Raw genomic sequence first — 23,161 nt, 5'->3', positions numbered from 1 at the left:
TCCATGATGGAATACTTTTTTCCCATGTAAGAAAATGGATATCATGGAAAAATGAATGCTCTCATAGATGTTACCTTCTACTTCCCATTTAAACAGCGGAAATAAAAATGGTGAACCAATTGTTAATGGTAGCAATGAATTCTAGCAGGCATGTGGAAGATGTTACTTCCAGTGTTTAGGAGTAAGAGGTAATTGTTGTCAGGAATGTGCTTCACAACTCTTCCTCTTACATTATCCCCACATTATCCACAGAATTGTGGCCATTCAAGTCCACATTAATAATATAGGGGTGGCAATTGCAACATGAGGTCAAAGTCATCTTGAGATGTAGTTGCACTGGGTGGTAAACAGATGGTGTAAAAAGAGATCCTGCTGAGAAGCAAATGGCAAGTGCCTCTATACTAGTATTGAGTGGGATTGGTCAGGAAGAGATATTATAGCTGTCCACGAGAATGGCAAAACTGGTCTATGGACAGGTCCATCCTATATTCTAATCTTGCAGATGATAGAACCATACCACAATTGATGATCCTCACCAGGTTTCAAATATCTCTTGCAAACAGAAGCACATTGGCTTATGTTTCTGCAAAAGAACCTTGATATTAATGTTTTAGTAGAATCTGCTATATCATTGTAGGAAGTCATTAATGAATCCATCTAGCTTCCAGCTTTGTGAGGTTGTCCATCTCTTCTTCCACAAAAAAAAAAAAAAAAAAAAAAAAAAAAAAAAAAAAAAATCCAAAATATTAAATCAACTCAGTCCAGGACACTAGGTTTCATTTCACTAGGACATTATGGTTTCATTTTCCTCTGGGGAGACAGGTATCCATCCCCTCCAGTAATGGGTCCCAAGGCAATTCCTTAATTCTCTGAGGTGCCCATTAGTTTTTTAATTAGCAAGTTTTGATATAGCAGAATCATTTTGTCTTTTTACCAAAAATGATTCCCCTACATCAATGGGCACAGTCAGGCCATATTCAATTTTTTCTCTGATTCATTCCATTGAGATAATGACTATCATACTTTCAGAGATGATGTTTGGGAAAGTGTGACAATTATGTGAGTTAATGTCCCCCTTAGATATTACCTTATCAGCATAAAAGGGTTTTATGCTGATGAGGAAGAAGACTTACTGCAACACCATTTACCCTTGCAATCTTAATAGATGAATGACTGAGCCTAGCTGGGCCAATCAATGTGCTGAAGCAGAAGCCAAAAACTAGAATATCTCCTGGATGAAATATATCCAGGATTCTCCATTCCAGATGTTCCAGATTGCACTACATGATAAACACAGAGGCAGAGCACTGGATCCAAATGATGGTGATCTGAAAAGTAGGACAATAAAAAAGCCTCAGGAGAAGAAAGAAGAAACCAATAGTAACAGATCAAAAGGGAAAAGAGAAAGGACTATCACTGGGAAGTTCCCCCCTGCACAGAGGAGATAACTTCAAATGCAACACTGTTTTCCGTAATATAGCAATGTGTGTGTGTGTGTTTCTAAGAAATATCTGATTTCCATCCTGTTCAATGCAAAAGGATTCCATTCCTTTATATTATTATAAATTCCTGTTCAATCATTCTGTTTCCAAATTTCAACACACTTCATCCTAAAATTCTCCTTCTTCCACTCTGAAGGGCTTAGCAGTGAACATGTGTTAAACTCTCTCATGAGAGAGAGAGAATTTCACACATGTTCACTACTTTGCCCTTCATTTATGAAACCCATCTATCAATTAACTCTCTGGTAAAATGAGAGTTGTGTATACTGATTCCCAGCATCCACAACTCTCGTTTTACTAGAAAATCCAGTTAAACGTTTGTTATCACCACTCTTTTTCCCATCTCTCTTTCATCATATCTTGCTGAGGAAATGATGTAAGTGCATTCATTAGTTTCCCTTTCTCACCCAAATCTCTCATGTTCTTTGTTTTCTCTCAAATCATTTGTGTTAATTAATTCTTTACCAAACTGAGAAGAGACCTCCACATAGCCTTTAAAGGAATGCAGAGAACCGACCAGGGCTTCTGACCTAAAGTCCAATCCTCATCTTCTCGTGGTGCGCCCTGTTGGGTATCTACTTTGATACTGAACAAACGAGAATGGGCTGGCAATTTGGGATTTAGCTGACCAAATTGTATTTTTATTGGTTAAACCAAAATAAAAAATGATGGTACAACATGGCAAAATTTCATGCCGGCTGGGGCGTTGCCGGGTTAAACAAGGCCTACATTGTTTTTGCCAGGGAACCAGGGCAAACAGTGAAAAGTCAGCTACTGGAACAAATCTGAAAACACACCCCAACTCAACATCACCAGACTTAAAGATCGGTACTATCAATGTAAGAAGCCTGAATGGCAAAGAAATGAAGCTAGCTGAGGAATTAGATAAGTACCAAATCGACATAATAGGGGTGACTGAAACAAAAAAGACCAAAACTGGTGAGATCTTTCTGAGCAATAAATACAAAATGTTATATTCAGGCAATGACAATCAAGGAAAAGAAGGAGTAGCCATAGTATTCAACACAAAATATGAGGCTAATCTTCTTGAATGACAGTCAGTCTCAAATAGAGTAATATGGGAAAATATGAGAATGGGGGATTGCACAATGAAACTTATTTGTGCCTATGGTCCCACAGAAGGTTCTACTAAGGTAGAAGTGGAGGAATTTTTTGAGGCTTTAGAAAAAGCAACAGACACATTGAAAAAGGAAAAGTTGATCCTTGTTGGGGATCTAAATAGCAGAGTAGGAAATGATTGTGAGACATACAAAAATATTTTGGGAAAATTTGGAGAAAAGAGCAAAGCTAATAATAATAATGGCAAATATTTGTGGGATTTCTGCTCAAGACATGGACTGGTTATTACTAACGCCATGTTACAACATAAAAATGTGCACAAATTCACATGGAGAGAAGAGGCAAGGAATAAGAAAAGTCTCATTGATTATATTATTGTTGATAGTGATGTTTCCCCCTAGTACAGGACATCAGAGTGTACAGAGGATTTGAAATTGGAAGTCATCACTATTTAGTCTTGAGCAGGATAAAATTGAATTTCATATTGAAAAGAATAACATGTAAGAAAGTTTTAAAGCGAATAAAAGTTGAGCAGCTCTCAGATGTGAACTGTAGACTAAAATACACAAAGATTATTGAAGAAAAAATGAAAGAGTTTGAGAACAGGAATCAAACCTTGGAGATTCAGTGGCAAGTCTTGAAGAATGCCCTGATTGATCCAGCTAGAGAGGCATGTTGTGAAGTTGTCTGCAAGGATAGAAACATTACAACTCCATGGTGGACACAGGAAGTTAAAGAGGCAGTGAAGGAAAAGAAGAAAGCCTATCAAACGTTCTTGGCAAATAAGTCAGCTTGTGCTCTTAGAGAATACAGAGACAAATGCAAGAATGCTAAACACTGTGTAAAACTAGCTAAACAAAAGTCATGGGAGGAATTTGGCAAGAATATACAAAATAAATATTGAGAAGGTAGCAAAGTATTCGGGAGGTTGTTGAAGAAACTTAGGAATGGAGGAAAGAGTGCTGTAAAAGGAGTTAGAGATGATAAAGGTGACATGAAAAGGGGAGAAAAAGTCCTTGAAGTATGGAGTAATTACTTTGAAAAACTGTTAAATGAAACAAGCAGTGATGACAGCACAGTGGTAAAAAACACTGAACAGGCATGTAGATATTTGAAGTAGAAAAAGCCATCAGAGGCTTGAAATGTGGAAAGGCAGCAGGAGTAGATGATATTTGACCAGAAATGCTGAAGTATGATGGTATAAAAGTCTTACAGTGGCTGCACTGCATAGTTCAGAAAGCCTGGACAAAGTGATGAATTCGCGATGATTGGAGTAGAGCTCTCATAGTACCCATATATAAAAAAGGGAAATAAAATTGAATGTGAGAATTACAGAGGTATTTCCCTACTGAGTGTTCCTGGCAAGATCTATGCAAGTATACTTTTGAGAAGTATACTATACAAGAAAAGGTTGAGAAGAATTGTGGAAGAAAAGCTGGGTGAAGAATAAGCTGGATTCAGGCCAAATAGAGGCTATCAGGATCAGATCTTCACTTTAGGACAAATAGACGAGAAAGCATGGGAATATAACATCATCATCATCATCAAATTCCTGCCATGTACCCTCAAAGGGGTGTACAGGATATGACAGTACTACATGAAAAAATTACATCATTACTAACTTCCTATCTACAATTTTCCTCCAAATCAGTCTATTACTTGTCAAGACTCCAACATTATCAGATCTTATATTTCTATCGTCTAAGGCACTTTGTACCGTATCAATCCACCTATATCTTGGTCTTCCTCTGGGTCGTTTTCCTGCCAACCTGGCAGAGAACACTTGTTTTGCTAATCTTTCCTCTCCCATTCTATTTAAGTGACCATACCATCTGAGATTAGCTCTGCTAACGCATTCCTGGATGCTGACAATGTCAAGTTCTTTCCTAATATCCTCGTTTTTAATATGATATTGCCATTGATGCCATCTGTTCACACCTCTAATCTTTCTCAGGACTCTCATATCTGCGGTCTATAGTCTCTGGTCAAGTGTTTTACTTCTGACCCAGCTCTCAGATCCATAAGTTAAAACTGGTTTGAACACAGTCTTGTATACAGCTAATTTAGTGTTCCGACTAATTTCTTTCTTATTCCATATGAATTTATTCAATTGACTTCCCACGATACCAGCTTTGCTGATTCTGTTGTCTATTTCTATATTTAGTTTGCCATCTTCAGTAAAAATTGTGCCTAAGTAGCTGAAATGTTTTACTTGTTCCACAGGTTCTCCATTCACAACACAGTTGACATTTTCAATGATTCTGCCTATTTTCATTGTCTTTGTCTTCTTATTGCTGACCTTCATACCATATCTATTACAACAGCTATTCAATTTAGTCAGAGAATCTTGAAGACTTGTAGCGGATTTATTTAGAAGTATAACATCATCCGCATAAAGCAAAGAGCTGACATTAACATCTCCAATTTTGATATCATGTTTAATACCACTTTCCTTCATAATGTGATCCATGTAGACAATGAATAACAGAGGGGATAATGTACATCCTTGTCTCACACCAGATTTAACATTAAACCATCTTAATGTACTTCCTTCAATTCTAACTGCTGACTCACAACTCAAATAAAGACTAAGTATTGCTTGATATAATGCCCCATTGACACCATATAACTGCAGCGTATTGAATAGCTTCTCTCTTGGCACCTTGTCATATGCCTTTTCCAAATCGACAAAACTTAAATACAGATCTTTGTTATATTCCCATGCTTTCCCGACTATTTGTCGTAAAGTGAAGATCTGATCCTGACAGCCTCTATTTGGCCTGAATCCAGCTTGTTCTTCACCAAGCTTTTCTTCCACAATTCTTCTCAACCGTTTTTCAAGTATACTTGCATAGATCTTGCCAGGAACACTCAGTAGGGAAATACCTCTGTAATTCTCACATTCAGTTTTATTTCCCTTTTTATATATGGGTACTATGAGAGCTCTACTCCAATCATCGGGAATTCGTCCCTCTGTCCAGGCTTTCTGAACTATGCAGTGCAGCCACTGTAAGACTTTTATACCACCATACTTCAGCATTTCTGGTCGAATATCATCTACTCCTGCTGCCTTTCCACATTTCAAGCCTTTGATGGTTTTTTCTACTTCAAGTATGGATATGTATTCCTGACTGCATGCCTGATCAGTGTTTTTTTATCACAGTGCTGTCATCACTGCTTGTTTCATTTAGCAGTTTTTCAAAGTAATTACTCCATACTTCAAGGATATCTTTTTCTCCAGTTTTCATTTCACCTTTATCATCTCTAATTCCTTTTACAGCACTCTTTCCTCCATTCCTGAGCTTCTTCAACAACCTCCAGAATATTTTGCCACCTTCTTGATATTTATTTTCTATATTCTTGCCAAAGTCCTCCCATGACTTTTGTTTAGCTAGTTTTACACACTGTTTAGCTTTCTTACATTTGTCTCTGTATTCTGTAAGAGTAAAAGCTGACTTATTTGCCAGGAACCTTTGATATGCTTTCTTCTTTTCCTTCACTGCCTCTTTAACTTCCTGTGTCCACCAGGGAGTTCTGATTTTTTTATCTTTGCACACAACCTCACCACATGCCTCTCTGGCAGAATCAATCAATGTTTCCTTCAGAGTTTGCCACTGAATCTCCAAGGTTTGGTTCCTGTTCTCAAATTCTTTCATTTTCTTTTTAATAATATTTCTGTATTTTAGTCTACAGTTCACATCTGAGAGCTGCTCAACTTTTATTCGCTTTAAAACTTTCTTACATGTTATTCTTTTCAATATGAAATTCAATTTTATCCTGCTCAAGACTAAATAGTGATCACTTCCAATTTCAAATCCTCTGTACACTCTGGTGTCCTGCACCAGGGAGAAAACATCACTATCAACAATAACATAGTCAATGAGACTTTTCTTATTCCTAGCCTCTTCTCTCCATGTGAATTTGTGCACATTTTTATGTTGGAACATGGTGTTAGTAATAACCAGTCCATGTCCTGAGCAGAAATCCAACAGATATTTGCCATTATTATTAGCTTCGCTCTTTTCTCCAAATTTTCCCAAAATATTTTTATATGTCTCACAATCATTTCCTACTCTACTATTTAGATCCCCAACAAGGACCAACTTTTCCTTTTTCATTGTGTCAGTTGCTTTTTCTAAAGCCTCAAAAAATTCCTCCACTTCTACCTTAGTAGAACCTTCTGTGGGACCATAGGCACAAATAAGTCTCATTGTCCAGTTCCCCATTCTCATATTTGTCCACATTACTCTACTTGAGACTGACTGCCATTCAAGAAGATTAGCCTCGTATTTTGTGTTGAATACTATGGCAACTCCTTCTTTTCCTTGATTGTCATTGCCTGAATATAACATTTTGTATTTATTGCTCAGAAAGATCTCACCAGTTTTGGTCTTTTTTGTTTCAGTCACCCCTATTATGTCGATTTGGTACTTATCTAATTCCTCAGCTAGCTTCATTTCTTTGCCATTCAGGCTTCTTACGTTGATAGTATCGATCTTTAACTCTGGTGATGTTGAGTTGGGGTTTGTTTTCAGATTTGTTCCAGTAGCTGAATTTTCGCTGTTCGCCCTGGTTCCCTGGTGAAAACAACGGGGGCCTTGTTTAACCGGGCGACGCCCCAGCCGGCATGAAATTTTGTCATGTTGTACCATCATTTTTTATTTTGATTTAACCAATAAGAATACAATTTGGTCGGCTAAATCCCAAATTGCCAGCCCATCCTCGTTTGTTCAGTATCAAAGTAGATACCCAACAGGGTGCACCACGAGAAGGTGAGGATTGGACATTAGGTCAGAAGCCCTGGTTGGTTCTCCGCATTCCTTTAAAGGCTATGTGGAGGTCTCCTCTCAGTTATACAGCTTTGACCCTTAAGCACCCCGGGAATATAACAAAGATCTGTATTTAAGTTTTGTCGATTTGGAAAAGGCATATGACAAGGTGCCAAGAGAGAAGCTATTCAATATGCTACAATTATATGGTGTCAATTGGGGCATTATATCAAGCAATACTTAGTCTTTATTTGAGTTGTAAGTCAGCAGTTAGAATTGAAGGAAGTACAGGAAGCTGGTTTAATGTTAAATCTGGTGTGAAACGAGGATGTACATTATCCCCTCTGTTATTCATTGTCTACATGGATCACATTATGAAGGAAAGTGGTATTAAACATGATATCAAAATTGGAGATATTAATGTCAGCTCTTTGCTTTATGCAGATGATGTTATACTTCTAAATAAATCCGCTACAAGTCTGCAAGATTCTCTGACTAAATTTAATAACTGTTGTAATAGATATGGTATGAAGGTCAGCAATAAAAAGACAAAGACAATGAAAATAGGTAGAATCATTGAAAATGTCAACTGTGTTGTGTTGTGAATGGAGAACCTGTGGAACAAGTAAAACATTTCAGTTACTTAGGCACAATTTTTAGTGAAGATGGTAAATTAAATATAGAAATAGACAACAGAATCAGCAAAGCTGGTATAGTGGGAAGTCAATTGAATAAATTCATATGGAATAAGAGAGAAATTAGTCGGAACACTAAATTAGCTGTATAAAAGACAGTGTTCAAACCAGTTTTAACTTATGGATCTGAGAGCTGGGTCAGAAGTAAAACACTTGACCAAAGACTAGAGACCGCAGATATGAGAGGCCTGAGAAAGATTAGAGGCGTGAACAGATGGCATCAATGGCAATATCATATTAAAAATGAGGATATTAGAAAAGAACTCGACTGTCAGCATCCAGGAATGCGTTGCAGAGCTAATCTCAGGTGGTATGGTCACGTAAACAGAATGGGCGAAGAAAGATTTAGCAAAACAGGTGTTCTCTGCGAGGTTGGCAGCAAAACGATCCAGAGGAAGACCAAGATATACGTGGATTGATACAGTACAAAGTGCCTTAGATGACAGAAATATAAGATCTGATAATGTTGGAGTCTTGACAAGTAACAGACTGATTTGGAGGAAAATTGTAGATAGTACTATCTACAATTTTCCTCCAAATTAGTCTGTTATCCTACAGGATATGATAGTACTATCATGTACACCCCTTGAGGGTACATGGCAGGAATTTGATGATGATGATATTTCTCTGTTTCCTAACAATCATGTTTTCTGCGTTTTTATCACCGCTCTTTTTCTCATCTCTCTTTCATCAAAATAAATGACATGAGAGATTTGGATGAGAAAGGGAAACTAATGAATGCACTTACATCATTTCCTCAACAAGACATTTGTTTTCTCTCAAATCATTTGTGTTAATTATTTCTTTACCAAGATATTTCTCTGTTTCCTAACAATCATGTTCTCTGCCTTTTTACTTGGGATGCATTTTCATTACTTTGTCATAACATTAAAACAACTATTTATTGAAATCTCAATATAATGTTTCCACTTTTTTTTAATGGAACTTCTACCATTATAACATTTATTAGACACATATTCACAAAAATATAGTAATTTCATTAATGTAACCATTATTTCAACCAGGAAATAACTAGTCATCATCAGTGCATCAGCATAATTGGACTACTGTGTGCAGGTTTGGTCTCTTGGTTTCTGTGGTGATTCTAATACAGTGGAGAGAGTGAAAGGAGAGTGTCAAAAATTATATCGGGATTGTGAAATATTGATTGTGAAGACAGATTGAGAATTTGTAGACTGTAGACACTAGCAAATAGGAGAAAGATGAGCGATATGATTGAAACTTGCAAACTTCTGAAAGGGCAATACAGAAATTCAGCAGATGGAATTTTTCATTTTATGGAGGGTAGGGAAAGGACACAAGTGCATCCATGGAAGTTGAGAATGAATACTGTCAAGAAGGGTGTTAGAGCTAGAGTTTTCTCTCATAGAGCATGATTGGAATGGATTGCTATTGGACGTTGTGTGTGCAAGTAGCATGAACAAATTCAAGAATGGGTATGGCAGCTGGTATGAATAGTATGGCCTCTCTGAATGAGTTCCTGACTCCCAGAGGTCTCTCAATAATAATAATAATTAATAATCACAAGGTGAGGCTACAACAAAGAATGTTAATCCTCTCTATTGTAGCTTCACCTTGTGATTATAGTGATGCACTAATGATGACCAGTTAGTTTCGGGTTGAAATATTTGCAGTAATAAAATTACTATATTGTGATCTGAATATGTGTGTATACTAAATGCTTCTGTTTATTTATTCATTGAGCTGGCTTGTGATATCCCCCCCCCCTTGGTCTTGCTTGTGCATTCTTCCTGTTTTTTGTCCATTCTTCTGCCTCACTTCTTTGCATGCACCAGTCACCAGTCTTTGAATTTCACCTCTCAACAGATTTAACTCAAAACTATCTCATATGATGCTTTCTATATCATCATTATATCTTTTCTTTACATATGGCGAGTATGATTGAATGTATTTTCATACATTCAATCATACTCGCCTCAACAGCCAAGTGGGTAATGTCTGTACTCTTATGAATTTAAATCACATTGTGGACATGGATATTTTTGAATATCTTTAGGTGAGATATGAATTTCACTGCCTGGTGTGAGAGCCACCATACTTATTAGAACCCTGAAGTGACTTGAAATGATCCATTTTTAGTCTCTAGAGTAGGGTTTCCAAAGTATTTAAATATGTAAGAAAGTGATACTTCATACAAATTATTTGTATAAAGTATACACTTCTAATAAAAATATATACTTCAAACAAATGTCATATTAGTAATAAATCAGACTAAGTTGATCATTTTTAAATTTAATTAAAAACAAGAAACGTTAATACTATACATATTTTTTATCCAGAGCATCAAAGCATCCTCTAACCCAACTAATGACTTGGCAGGCTCCAGGACATCCACTGTTTTCACTCAAAATCTTCAAATGTAGATCTACAGAAAAGAAAAACTAAAGAATAAGTTATAAACAAACAATTATAAATTTATTAAATATAGCATAACACTATATAAAATTTGATTTGCATGAAGCTGAAATGGAGGGGGGGAATCACACACACACCACAGTTACAACAGAATCCATTTTTAACTAATCCATTCTTAAAGAAATTAACTGTTTATGGAAAAGTTCATGCATGCTATTAAAATCATTATCAAATTTATGTTAAAAATTGAATTTAACAAAATAACAAGATATTCTTTAAAATATAGCCTGGTTAGCTGAGTGGTTACAATATCCACTCTCCAACCAACTGCATATTCAAATCCCCCTGTGTGCATGAGTGTGTGCAATGGTATTATTATTATTATTATTATTATTTGACACCTCCAGGGAGTCCTAAGACTCATCGAGGGAGGGCACGTACTCTACAACTCTTCGTCTCCACCACTCAACCTCATCCACAAACCACCTCATCTACATCAATGCCATCTATTGTCCACCATCACCACTATTATTTTCACAAACTCACAAACATCCATGCCATGGTGGGATTCGAACCTGCAGCCTTTTGACTGGAGAGCTAATATGCTAACCACTCGGCCAACCAGGCCAGCAATAATATATTAATATTATTATAAATATTAATATTAAATAAATAATAACACATTAACAAATAATAATATTAACATCAAGAACAGAGTATCTAAAACAGAGTTTCTGGATTATGTAAAACACACACACACACACACACAAGCATATATATAAAATTAATAAAAATAGGGAAAAAAATAGACCAGGTGATGGAATAGATGGTGGAGATAGTATGCATAAGCAAATAGAAGAAATGAGTGGAAGGAGGATAATTATTATGGGGGATTTCAACTATGGTTACATTGATTGGAAGGAGGAGAGGACACATGTGAGGAAGGAACTGGATTTTATTCAGTTATTAAGGGATAACTATCTGAGACAGCATGTAATGGAAAATACTAGGTTTCGAGAGTGCTTGACATAGTAATAGCATCTGAGAATTTGACTGTAATGAATATGACCATGTTGCCACCAATTGGTGAGAGTGATCATAAGGTGTTTCACACATTTAGCCACCTGGGAGGTGGCTAAATGTGTGAAATTTTCGATTCAGACAGGGTACACGTAGAATTACCGTACTGGCAAGCATGCCAAGCTTAGGAGATTGCTTGGTTCAGTGCCATGGCATGTAAAACTGCAAGGGCCGGATGTTGATAGTGCATGGGAAGTGGTCAAGGGGCATTTGCAGGAGGTTATGGCTGACTGTATACCTAAAGTCCGAATAGTAAATCAAGTAGGGATTAAATGGATGAATAACACCATTAAGCTTGAATTACAAAAAAAAGAAACAATTAAGGAGGGAATTTAAGGAGAAAGGTGACCTGCAGGCACACGAATGGTATAAAGCACAGGCCAGAAGGGTAACGAGTATGGTAAGAAAAGCAAAAGCGGATTATGAAAGGAAATTAGCCATGCAAGCTAAAGAGAATCCCAAACAGTTCTTTCAATGTGCTGCAAGTAAAAGAAAAACTGTACACGGCAGAATGATTTTAAGGAATTCCGATGGTAGGAAGGTCACTGAATCAGTCGATATAGTGGAATTACTGAGTGAGCACTTTGCAAGAATGGTGGTGACATTGAAGGAATGAAGGACCCATTAGTTTATATGAGAATTGTGGTGAATGAAGTGGAGGTGAATAGTCTATTACAGAACCTTAATGTGAATACATCTGAGGGATTGGATGGTATACCAACACGGGTCATGCGTAAAGCAGCTACAGAATTTTCAGTACCCTTGACCATATTGTTTAATCTGAGTCTCGGCTCTGGTTTAGTCCCGAAGGTGGAAAGAGGGAAAAATAGTTCCACTGCATAAAGGAGGATCTAAGACTACTTTTGCAAAATTACCGACTGATCAGCATATCAGGAGTCGTTGTCAAGGTCTTGGAGAAAGTAGTGAAGGGAAAAATACAGGAATGGATTGATGAAAATGAGATACTGTATAGGGGACAGCATAGTTTTGTGAAGGGTAGATCATGCCTCAGTAACTTGCTCAGGTTTTATAAAACAGTGATGGCTAAACTGGATAAGGGTAATGGGTTCACAGTGATACTACTGGACCTGGCTGAGGCCTTTGACAGGATACCACATGGAATTCTAATCTGTAAACTGCAACATATGGGAATGGATATAGGGTGGTGAGATGAATAGGAAGATGGTTGATGGAGAGATATCAGAGAGCAGTTTACTCAGGAGTAGAGTCCAAAAGACAGCCTGTGAATAGTGCTGTGCCGCAGGGTTCTGTTCTTGGACCACTGCTGTTTAATTTGTTCATTAACGATAGGGAAGGATCTGAGAGGAACGGTTCATTTGTTCACTGATGATGCAAAGTTGGACAGGGCAATAGTGAATGAAGAAGATGTTTTGGATAGATTGGAGGTCTGGGCTAAAGAGAATGGATGTCAATTTAATGTGGCAAAATGTAAGGTTATGCATTTTGGGGTGAAAAGATTAGCAGCAGTATATCACAATGGTGGAACTGTACTCCAGGAGATTGATGAGGCCAGGGACTTGGGAGTGTTGGTGGATAGGGAGTTGAAGTTTAGGGGGCACATTGCAAAAGTGGCTAAATCAGCTCATCAAATCAATCGGTTACTGAAGAATACTTTGACAAGCAGAGACAAGCAAGTTATTGTTCCTCTGTATCGAGCCTTGATAAGACCCCATCTCGACTACTCTGCCCAGATTTGGTCACCTAGGTTTCTTCTTGATGGGGAGGAGGTTGAGAGGATCCAGAGGCGAGTGACCAAGATGATAGCAGGTCAATGGAATGAACCTTATGAGAACAGGTTGAAGATTTGTGGGTTGCAAAAATTGATTGATAGGTGGAAAAGGGGGAGATATGATTGAGACATTCAAATTTCTGACAGGTTTCTATAGGATGAATTCAGAGGATATTTTTGAATATCCTCTGAATTAATCAGATGATTAATTCAGAGTACTTCCACCACTAGGTGGGAGGACTAGGGAACATCCATGGAAGCTGGGCAAGAGTGTGGTTAGTAAGGTAGTTAGAGCTAGGTTTTTTACTTTTAGAGTGGTGAATGAATGGAATAAGCTGCCAGAGTCTGTTGTGGGTGCTATGACAGTGAATGAGTTCAAGGAAACGTATGATAGATACTGTGTGAATGTTGAATATTTGTGATAGATATGATGTTTAGGGCCTCCCTCGATGAGTCTAAGGACTCCTTAGAGTCGGTAGTAATAATAATAAATAGTATGCTCAATATTGTACAAAAAGAAACATACTTGAAAATACTTTAGCAATACCTACATTATTATATGGTAGCAAAATTTAGGCAATAAATAGGGTGACCAACCATCCCAAAGTTTGTGGGACATCCCAAGTAGCTAAGAAAATGAGGATTCATGCATTGTGGTTCATCAAAAATGTGTCTTCTCAAATGTTTTCATCAGAACATCTGTGAAGATATCTGTGAGAAAAGGATATACATAGAACTACAAGGCAGGGAAAACTTCAAAGGCAGCTTGAAGCTATTACACGTAATGAGAGTTAAGTATAAATGAAATAAATAATGCTTTGATACTAATTAAAAGCTATTTAATAGCAGCAATATGCAAATGTATTCCAAAGGTTAAAAAGCTAAATAAGTTGGGAGGTAAAATGAATGAATGAATGACAAGTGAAGCAATTAAGCATGCAAACTGGAAGTGAGGGAGAACAAATTAAATACTGGTAATAATCAGTTATTACTATTATACAAAATCTCCATGGGGTGTGAAAATTCATCGTGGGAGACCTACACTAACTTTTGTACACAGAAAACTTATTGCACCTCTCCCTAAATTCATTCACTGTCAGTGCACTCACAACGAATTCTGGGAATCCATTTCATTCGTTCACCACTATCCATGCAAAAAACCTAGTCTGCACACCTTACTAATCACATTCTTACAGAACTTCCACAGATGATCCCTATCACTCTAAATATTTGTCATATATTGAAAAATTTCCTTTGCATCAATTTTATAAAACATCATTAATATCTTATAAGGTATAAGATATTAATGATGTCAGTTTAGTTGATAGGCAGAAAAGAGAGGACTATCATGTCCTCCCTTTTCTCCCTTTAGTTGATAGGCAGAAAAGGGAGGTCATGATAGTCCTCCCTTTTCTGCCTATCATGTCCTCCCTTTCCTCCCTTTAGTTGATAGGCAGAAAAGGGAGGACATGATAGGCAGAAAAGGGAGGACTATCATGTCCTCCCTTTTCTGCCTATCAACTAAACTTTGTAATCCACATTCCACAGACCTGTCACCAGCTTGGTCACTTCTCAATTCTCTCTACCACAGCCTGATCTCCAAAAAATCCAGTTGACAAAATTGCATAGTAGTCAAGATTGGCCAAATCATAGCCTTATAAAAAGAATAATAACTTCCCTATCTTTACATGTTAGCGTGTTTTCAACATCCAAGTAATTCTATTAACTATTTTAACTTTTACAATATGCTCTCAGAACTTCAACTCTCTTTCCACAGTTATCCCCAATCTCTAGCTTCATCAATTTCCTGAAATTCAGTACCATTAATGTTATATACAATGTTATATATGTAACCTTCTAGAACCAAAGTGCATAACTTTACATTCTGAAACATTAAATTGACCATCATTATCCATCATCCACAATGCCAACTTATTTAAATCATTCTACAAAATATCTACATCACTTTTATCAACTACTACCCTCCACAGTTTTGCATTGAGGAAATAAGAGACTTTAGATTGGTGGTGGACAAGGATCTGAAGTTCAGAGGTCACAGTACGCAAGTTGTGAAGACATCCATCAGATTATGGAAATAATGCAGAGGTCCTTAACTTGTAGAAATAAAAAGGTTCTAGTTCTGTTATAGAAGGCCTTGATCAGGCCATGTATGGAATATTGGACAGAGATTTGGTTTCCTGGTCATGAGGTTATGTTGGAAAGGGTCCAGAGAAGACACTATTGTGGTAACTGGTCTTTGGGATATGAAGAGAGATTGGAGTGCAGTTTGCAAAGTCTTGTGAATAGGAGGAATAGAGAGATATGATTGAGACATTTAAGTTAATAAAGGATTGTTACCAGGTTAATGTGGAAGAAATTTTTTGTAGAATGAGGAAAAGGGAGTAGAACAATGGAACACAGGAGCATAAGGAGTAGGTTCTTTGAATGGTGAGTGGAATGCTTTGACTGACATTATGATGAATGCAAATACATTAAGTGAATTTAAAGCACAGATTGATAGGTGTTGTGTGTAACAGTGTTTGCCTCCCACGACGAATCTTTAGACTCCATGGAGGTCTAGTATTAATAGTAATTAATAATTAATAGTAATAATATCCAATTCCACTGTCACTATATTATAAAATGTGAATGAATTACTAAGACAGGACCTGCCCTTTATAAAGCATTGTATCCCTATCCACAAATGTCGGATTTTACATGATACCAACTTTTCCAATACTTTAACAACCACTTCTGGTATATTAATTAGTCTGTAGTTTGCTACTTCTGTCTTAAAGCCACCTTCATGCAAAGGAACTATCTTACCCTCTTTCTACTTCACAGGAACCTTGCCAGAGATGAGACTTAGACTGAACAACTTAATCAGAGGAATGCCAATTCTCTTGACATTTACCTAATATACAGACTGAAATGACATCCAGTCCTGCTGCTGTATTCACATTTATATTTTTCAATATGCTGAACATCTGTTCATCTACATCAATTTTGATATGTGTCTCTGTCATATCAGCAACTGTAAAATTTTTACCTGAATGATACACATTTGCAAAATGATCACTCAGTGACTCAACTACTTCTTTTGCCCTCTGTTGCCATTCATCACCATCACAAACCATGGGCTCACTGCCCATTGGTGTCCAATGCCCCCTTCACTATCTTCTTCCACCTTTTTTTTGTCCAGTGCATAGTGTCACAACCCATTCCACACCAGTCCTTAATGTCCTCTATCCATTCTCTGTATGGTCTACCGCTTCTGTTTACACCATCCATAATACCAAACATGAATGGCTTTGTCTTCCAGTCCTCACTCATTCTGCAGATGTGTCCAAATAACTGCAGCTTACATTGTATAATCTTCTGCATTAGATTCTCCTTTGGTTGTATCTTCCAACAGAGCTCTTCATTTGTGATTTTCTGTACCCATCCTATTCTTAGAATCTTCCTGTAACAAGATGTATGCTTCCAGTACTCTTAGTTTTGTTTGTAGGCTGATCACTTTACATTTCCAGATGTTATCCATGGCTTTCAGATTTCTACTTCCCTTTGCAATCCTGATCTTTATTTCTTTTTTTACAGTCCAAGTCATGTGTCATTTTACTCCCCAAATATGTGAATTGTTCTACATTTTCTATATCAGTTCCATCCACTTGTATCTTTTGTTTCATGTTATTCTCACCAAATACCACTGTCTTGGTTTTTTCCAAGTTCATAACAAGTCCAAATCTCTTCCCCTCCTCATTTAACAGCTTCAGTGTTTTTTTGTAGTTCTCTTTTGTCTTCTTCAATAATAACAATGTCATCTGCAAATCTCAGATTGTTAATTCTCATCCCATGTACTGATATTCCTTTTGCATCTTCCTTCATTTTATCCATTGCTCTTTCTAAATGCGCAATGAAAATGCTTGGTGATATTGGGTTCCCCTGTCTAGTATCTCTGCTTGTTCTAAACTATTTCCCCAAATCATCACTTATTCTAACTGTTGCAACTGCATTCTTATACACATATTTTAATGTAGCAATTAGTTTTCTATCAATTCCATAGGAATCTAGCACTGCTAATGTTACTTTCTGGTTGATACTGTCTGTCAAATTCCTTCTGAAAATCAACAAAGCAAGCAAGCATATGTGTTTTTGTTTTTTCTCCTAGCTTTCTCTGCTGTTAACTACAATGTCAAAATCTGTTGAATTGTAGTTCTATCTTTCCTAAATCCTGCTTGCTCATCTGCAAGGTATGCTTCCAATTGTGCTCTCAATCTTTCTGTCAATATCATCACCTTACCAAGGTGACTTGTCAAAGCAATTGTTCTACAATTTTTACACTCTAGCTTATCTCCTTTTTTGTATAATGTCACTAATATCGATTTCACCCACTCCTCTGGCATTTTCCCTTCTTTCCATACTATATTACGTAGTTGGTGCATGTCACTTTTGCCACCATATTTAATCATTTCTCCAGTGATGTTATCATCACCAGGACTCTTGTTGTATTTTATCCATCCTACTGCTTTTTCTACCTCTCTTCTTAAAATGTCCATATCATACTCATTACATGGTGGTGATATCTGCTTCAATCCCTCAATCATTTTCCCAACACTATCTAAATCTAGTTTTTCTTCATATAACTCACTACAGTATCTTGTCCACCGCTGTACAATTTTATCTTTATTCATCAATACTTTCCTTTTTCATCTTTAATTGTGGTCTGTTTTGGTTGCCACCTTCTATTAATGGTTCTAATCATTTTGTACACCTCCCTAGTTTTATGCTCTCCATAGTGCTGTTCTATATTATTGCATTGGCTTCTAATATGATGTATCCCTTCTTATCTTCAACATTCTCTTCTCCTGTACTAACTTCACTGTTTCTTGTCTAATCCACTTCTTCTGGTACTGTTTCTTCAACTGCATCTTCTATCTCCTTCATTACTCCTTTCACTCTTAGGTTCGAATTTTTTTCTTTGTCCACACTTTTAAGTTTCTCTGCTAACACTGTTCTGTACCTTCTTCCTATTTCTGTTTCACTTCATTTCACTTCCTATTTCTGTTTCATTTAATTTCAACTTGATGTTTGCAATCACTAAACTATGATCGGAATCTATATCTGCTCCTTGAAAAGTTCGACACTGATGTAATCCGTCTTCTTTTAATCATATTGATCATGTTCTTGGTTTTCCCATCATTTGATTGCCACATCCATTTTCTACACTCCTTTTGCTGGAATCTTGTGTTACAGATCATCATCTCGTGGTCGACAGCAAATTCTAACACTTTTTCACTTCATTCTTTCTTTCTCCTGGTCGACAGCAAATTCTAACACTTTTTCACTTCATTCTTTCTTTCTCCAAAACCATATTTTCTCATGATGCTTTCCCAACCATCATTATCTATTCCAACTCTGACATTGTGACAACTATGACAACTCTGATATATCTGGACTATTGATATATTAAATGGTTTTGCTTGAAATCTTGCTACTATGATTCATTCATTGACTAGTTTGTAGCCTAACAGTGCCTTTCTAGCTTTTTTGTTAAGAAGGAAACCAACTCCTGCATCATGCCCTGACCATATGACTTCGCATCCATTTATCTCTCCTGATGATGTCCGTTGCATCTCTGCTAGTCCTAGTATACCACATCGATATCTCTTCATTTCCTCGTGAAGTAATTCTAGTTTTCCTAACATCCAAAGTGTCCATACATCCTGACAATGTTCTGTTAGTTTCAGTTTCTGTTTCCTTTTGGTATCCCACTTTTCAATCCAAACCCTGATTGCTTGATTGGGTATCACAGATCTTGTTTATCCAGGCGACATCCAAGCCAGCCTGTTTTAGCTGTTGATTGTATAGGCATCAGATAACAATTGTGTTTTTTCGTTATGGTCAGAATATCGACACTCATCTGACCCTCCTCCTTTATCCAGGCTTGGGACTGCCATGAGACCCCAAAGGATCCCAGCATTGATTAAAGTTATCCTTCCATAGTTATCCTCAAAGTCATCTTTCCACTCATCTTTTGGATTTACTTTGGGCCTGCTTAGCTAATTTTCTCTCATAATCTGATTTGGTTTTTCTTACCATACCAGTTACCCTTCTTGTTTGCACTTTGTACTGTTCATGAGTATGCTAATCATTCTATTTCTTTATACTTGTATTCCTTCCACAGTGTTTTCTTTTTTTTTTTTTTTGCAGCTCTTGTTTTATATTTCTACTCATCAACTTAATCTCCACTTGGTTTATCCACCTGACCACACAAGTCTGATACTGCTTCTCTCAAACAATCCCTGACCATTTCACATGCACTACTGACATTCTTTTCTCGTAGCTTCTCAAGCCATGGCATTTCTCTAAGATACTTCCTAAGTCTGTCATAATTACTAGCTTTATAGTTCAACATAAACCCTTTCTTGACAGAGAATTCTGCATGCTTAGCAACTTCTCAAAAGACTGCTGGTTACTCTGCCACATTGGAGGCAGAGTGTAAAAGTTGGTTATGGATATACCTCTTGGTGCTATTACCAGATCCAGTACTATGAAATCCCTGGTCTCTTGTATAACATGTTGTTTCAGGTAATTATTCCTTAGCAACTGTATAAATTCCACTTCCATCTTGCCATGCCTCTTTTTTCCTCCCTCTAATCTATGAACCCAAAGTTGAAGACTCCCATAGTAATTGCTCAGCTTGCACTCGTTGCACTAATATGCCAATGAATGGCAGATTATCAAGATAAATCAAGATAAAATTATATACAATAAAAATATAAAGTCAGGAATAATGTAGAATGAATAAATAAAAAAGGATTTCTATGTAAAAGTAACATATGTGCATATGTATGTATGTAATTATAAAGGATAGTCTTCTGTAAAATTTAAAAACATATTGCATATCGTTAGAATCAATATCTGTCTAATTGTATAAACTCAGAAAGTTTAAAACTGCTGAACTAATAACTGTGCACATTTACAAAGTGAGTACAGTCCATTAAAATGCATTTGATAGTTAACACACACCAAGGCCTGTACTCACCCTTGGGCATTCTATCACTCCCTCTACAGGAAAGAGTGTGACTATGGCCTCTGCAGAGCAAAACAAGAATAACCTCATCTCTGCAAACTCTAGGAAGTGTAGACTGCCACAATTTACAAAATGAAGATTAACTTGATACAGAACTACAGACCTTTCTAGTTTGTTTGTTCTTAATGCATATTCTAAAAAAAAAAACAGTCAACAACAATTTATTTTCAGACCAGCCCTCTCTCCATAATTATAAACATGCAGTACAGAGATCCTATCTACATTTCACACATTGGTAATCTATCTATTAGAATTGCTGCTCTCTTCTATGATTAAAACATCAGAGCCAATTCAAACCATTTATCACCTTCTCAGCGCTCCTAAAAACAGATTTTACAAACATCAAGGGAGATCTATAGGAGGCCATACTCATATGGTCTTGCTTACATGGGCAGACAAGTAGCCAAAAGATGTCATGAGTCTTGAGAGGAGAAAGAAGGAAGATGGTAGAGATGCTAAATACAAAAGAAAGGAAAGATCTTGTCTGCTCACCATATTAACTACTGATCATACAGTTGATTGGGATATGACCACCATATCTACTTGGAAGAAAACTTTTATTCTAGACTGCTCAAGGAATCTATGACAGTTATTCATTCAGATGAGTCACTACAAGCTTTACCAGATATCAGCTATTGCATGACACACAACATTACATTCTTATGAATTACAGCAACTTTTAAAAAAAGTCCTTAATGGTGGAAGTTTTTCCACTTGGTTATACTATAAATTAAAGATGCCAAGAAATTATATTCTTGGTTTAATCCTTTATCCAAGTGTAAGCAAATTACACCTGAAGTAACTTCAGAACTAGGCAACTCATATATAGAGACTAATGACTTCACATCACTTGCCTTAGTATCCCATAATGCAAAGCACATATAATGCTATGCATTATGGGAAGTGTCACCACCCAGAATGGTTTCCACCTTTATTGAGGTCTCATCAGTGGGAGCCAAACCTAGAAGTGATAATACCAAGATTGAAGTAATGCATAAGTCATATTTCCATATACGAGTAGCCAAAAAGTGTCACACCGTGTTACTAAAATACTACTATAAATTAAAGATGTCAAGAAATTATATGGTTTAATCCTTTATCCAAGTAAGCAAATAAAGTTTGCACCTGAAGTAACTTAAAGGTCGAAACTGGTCTGGGTAGTGACTCTCTTCCATCATGCCATGCCATGCATTATGAGAAGAGTCACTACCTATAAAGATATGTGCTTTGCATTTTGAGATACTAAGGGTCAAGTAATGTGAAATCATTAGCCTCTATATATGAGTTTCCCAGTCCTGATGTACTTCAGGTACAAACTTTGTTTGCTTACACTTGGATAAAGTGTAAGTAAATATGTAATAACCCTTAATGAGTATTTATCTTTCTTTGACACTCATTGCACAACTGACATGTATGTAATAGAAATGCCGGGTGTTTGTTGAATACGTAACTCTGATTATTGATTGTCCTAGTTCCGGGGTCAAGATGAAGACCATGTTTATGACAAAAATACAAACAATTTTCTATGGCAAAAATCTCAACCCATTCCAAAGCACCTAGTTTAAAGTACAGTCAATAGGTTGCTACAACTGTCTCCTATGATCTTCATGTTACAAGAATGACAATCCCTCTCTGCTAATGGTAAAGTCATCCACACTACCCTATTCTGTTAGAAAGTTTTGAATAAAGAGAGGGAGACCAAAGACCAAAGTTGTGCAGGTTTTTCAGTATGCCAAACCTCCAAGTTGTGTCATACTCTTTTCCATTTAATGAAAATTGATACTAAGTGCTCATATTTAAAAAAAAAAAATCTCTAATGGATGCTTCCAATCAAATTAAATGATCTAGTGTAGAATCAAAAGTTAGACTGTCTTGGGAAGAAAAGGTTGTTGCTCTATAGAAATCATAAAAGTGAGAGTTGAGTATTTTTTTTTTTTTTTTTTTTTTTAAGATTCTACAGAGGCAGTGGTCAGAGCAATTGGGCAGTACTTTTTCAAAAATTTTTTTCATTTTTTGGAAAGGTAATAATAATTGCCTGTTTCAAGAATTCTGTAAATTTATTCTCATGGTAAATTCTGTTCAAGAGTAGTTGATCCATGGATGTTTAATTACTTCATAATGGATATGATCCTACAGCAGCTGGTCAAAAAAGCAGCTTTCAGTTCTTCTTTCATGAGCACCAGTTATAGTAATCCAAAATGTTTAAAGTAAACATGATGTGATATTTTTCTACTTTACTTTCTAGGGTCAGGAATTCTGGGATGTAAAAGGATGGTGCAATGTTCTGGAAAAACTCTTCCTGAGCATATTTACAATTGCTTTTGATGAATAAGTACCTGTGCATCCATTTTGACATTTGGAAGAGGTGTTTTTTTATTTTTAAATTCCCACCCATGAAAGGTGGAATGTAAACATATAGTACATATAGTACATATAGAACATATAGTACACGTAAGAATAAGGGAGTTTTACAACTCCCTTATTCTTACATCTTTATCAATCATAATGGCAAATGTATTTGTTTATTATGCAATAATAGTGTGGCTATTTCTAAAAGAAGTAATATAGAAACACATTTCAAAACCATTCATGACAAATGTAATTTTAAGTTCATCATCATCATCAAATTCCTGCCATGTACCCTCAAGGGGTGTACAGGATATGACAGTACTACATGAAAAAATTACATCATTACTAACTTCCAATCTACAATTTTCCTCCAAATCAGTCTGTTACTTGTCAAGACTCCAACATTATCATTATCAGATCTTATATTCCTATCGTCTAAGGCACTT

At 36.5% G+C, this 23,161-nt stretch overlaps 1 protein-coding gene across 1 annotated transcript in view; it reads right to left on the bottom strand.

Annotated features, from left to right (window-relative positions):
* LOC150092731 (uncharacterized) overlaps positions 1-23,161 on the bottom strand; it is a 303,164-nt gene that overhangs the window by 248,398 nt on the left and 31,605 nt on the right. The window contains exon 4 of the mRNA XM_090414579.1: positions 10,353-10,453. Within this exon, the coding sequence (XP_090270705.1) occupies positions 10,353-10,453 (101 nt within the window). The remainder of the gene's footprint in view (positions 1-10,352; positions 10,454-23,161) is intronic.

Source organism: Typopeltis vanoorti, chromosome 25, assembly GCF_054136105.1.
Source record: "Typopeltis vanoorti isolate ZY-2024b chromosome 25, IOZ_Tvanoo_1.0, whole genome shotgun sequence".
Taxonomy (NCBI): Eukaryota; Metazoa; Arthropoda; class Arachnida; order Uropygi; family Thelyphonidae; genus Typopeltis; species Typopeltis vanoorti.
Note: the sequence above shows the minus strand (reverse complement) of the source record. Positions and strands in the feature narration are given on the sequence as shown.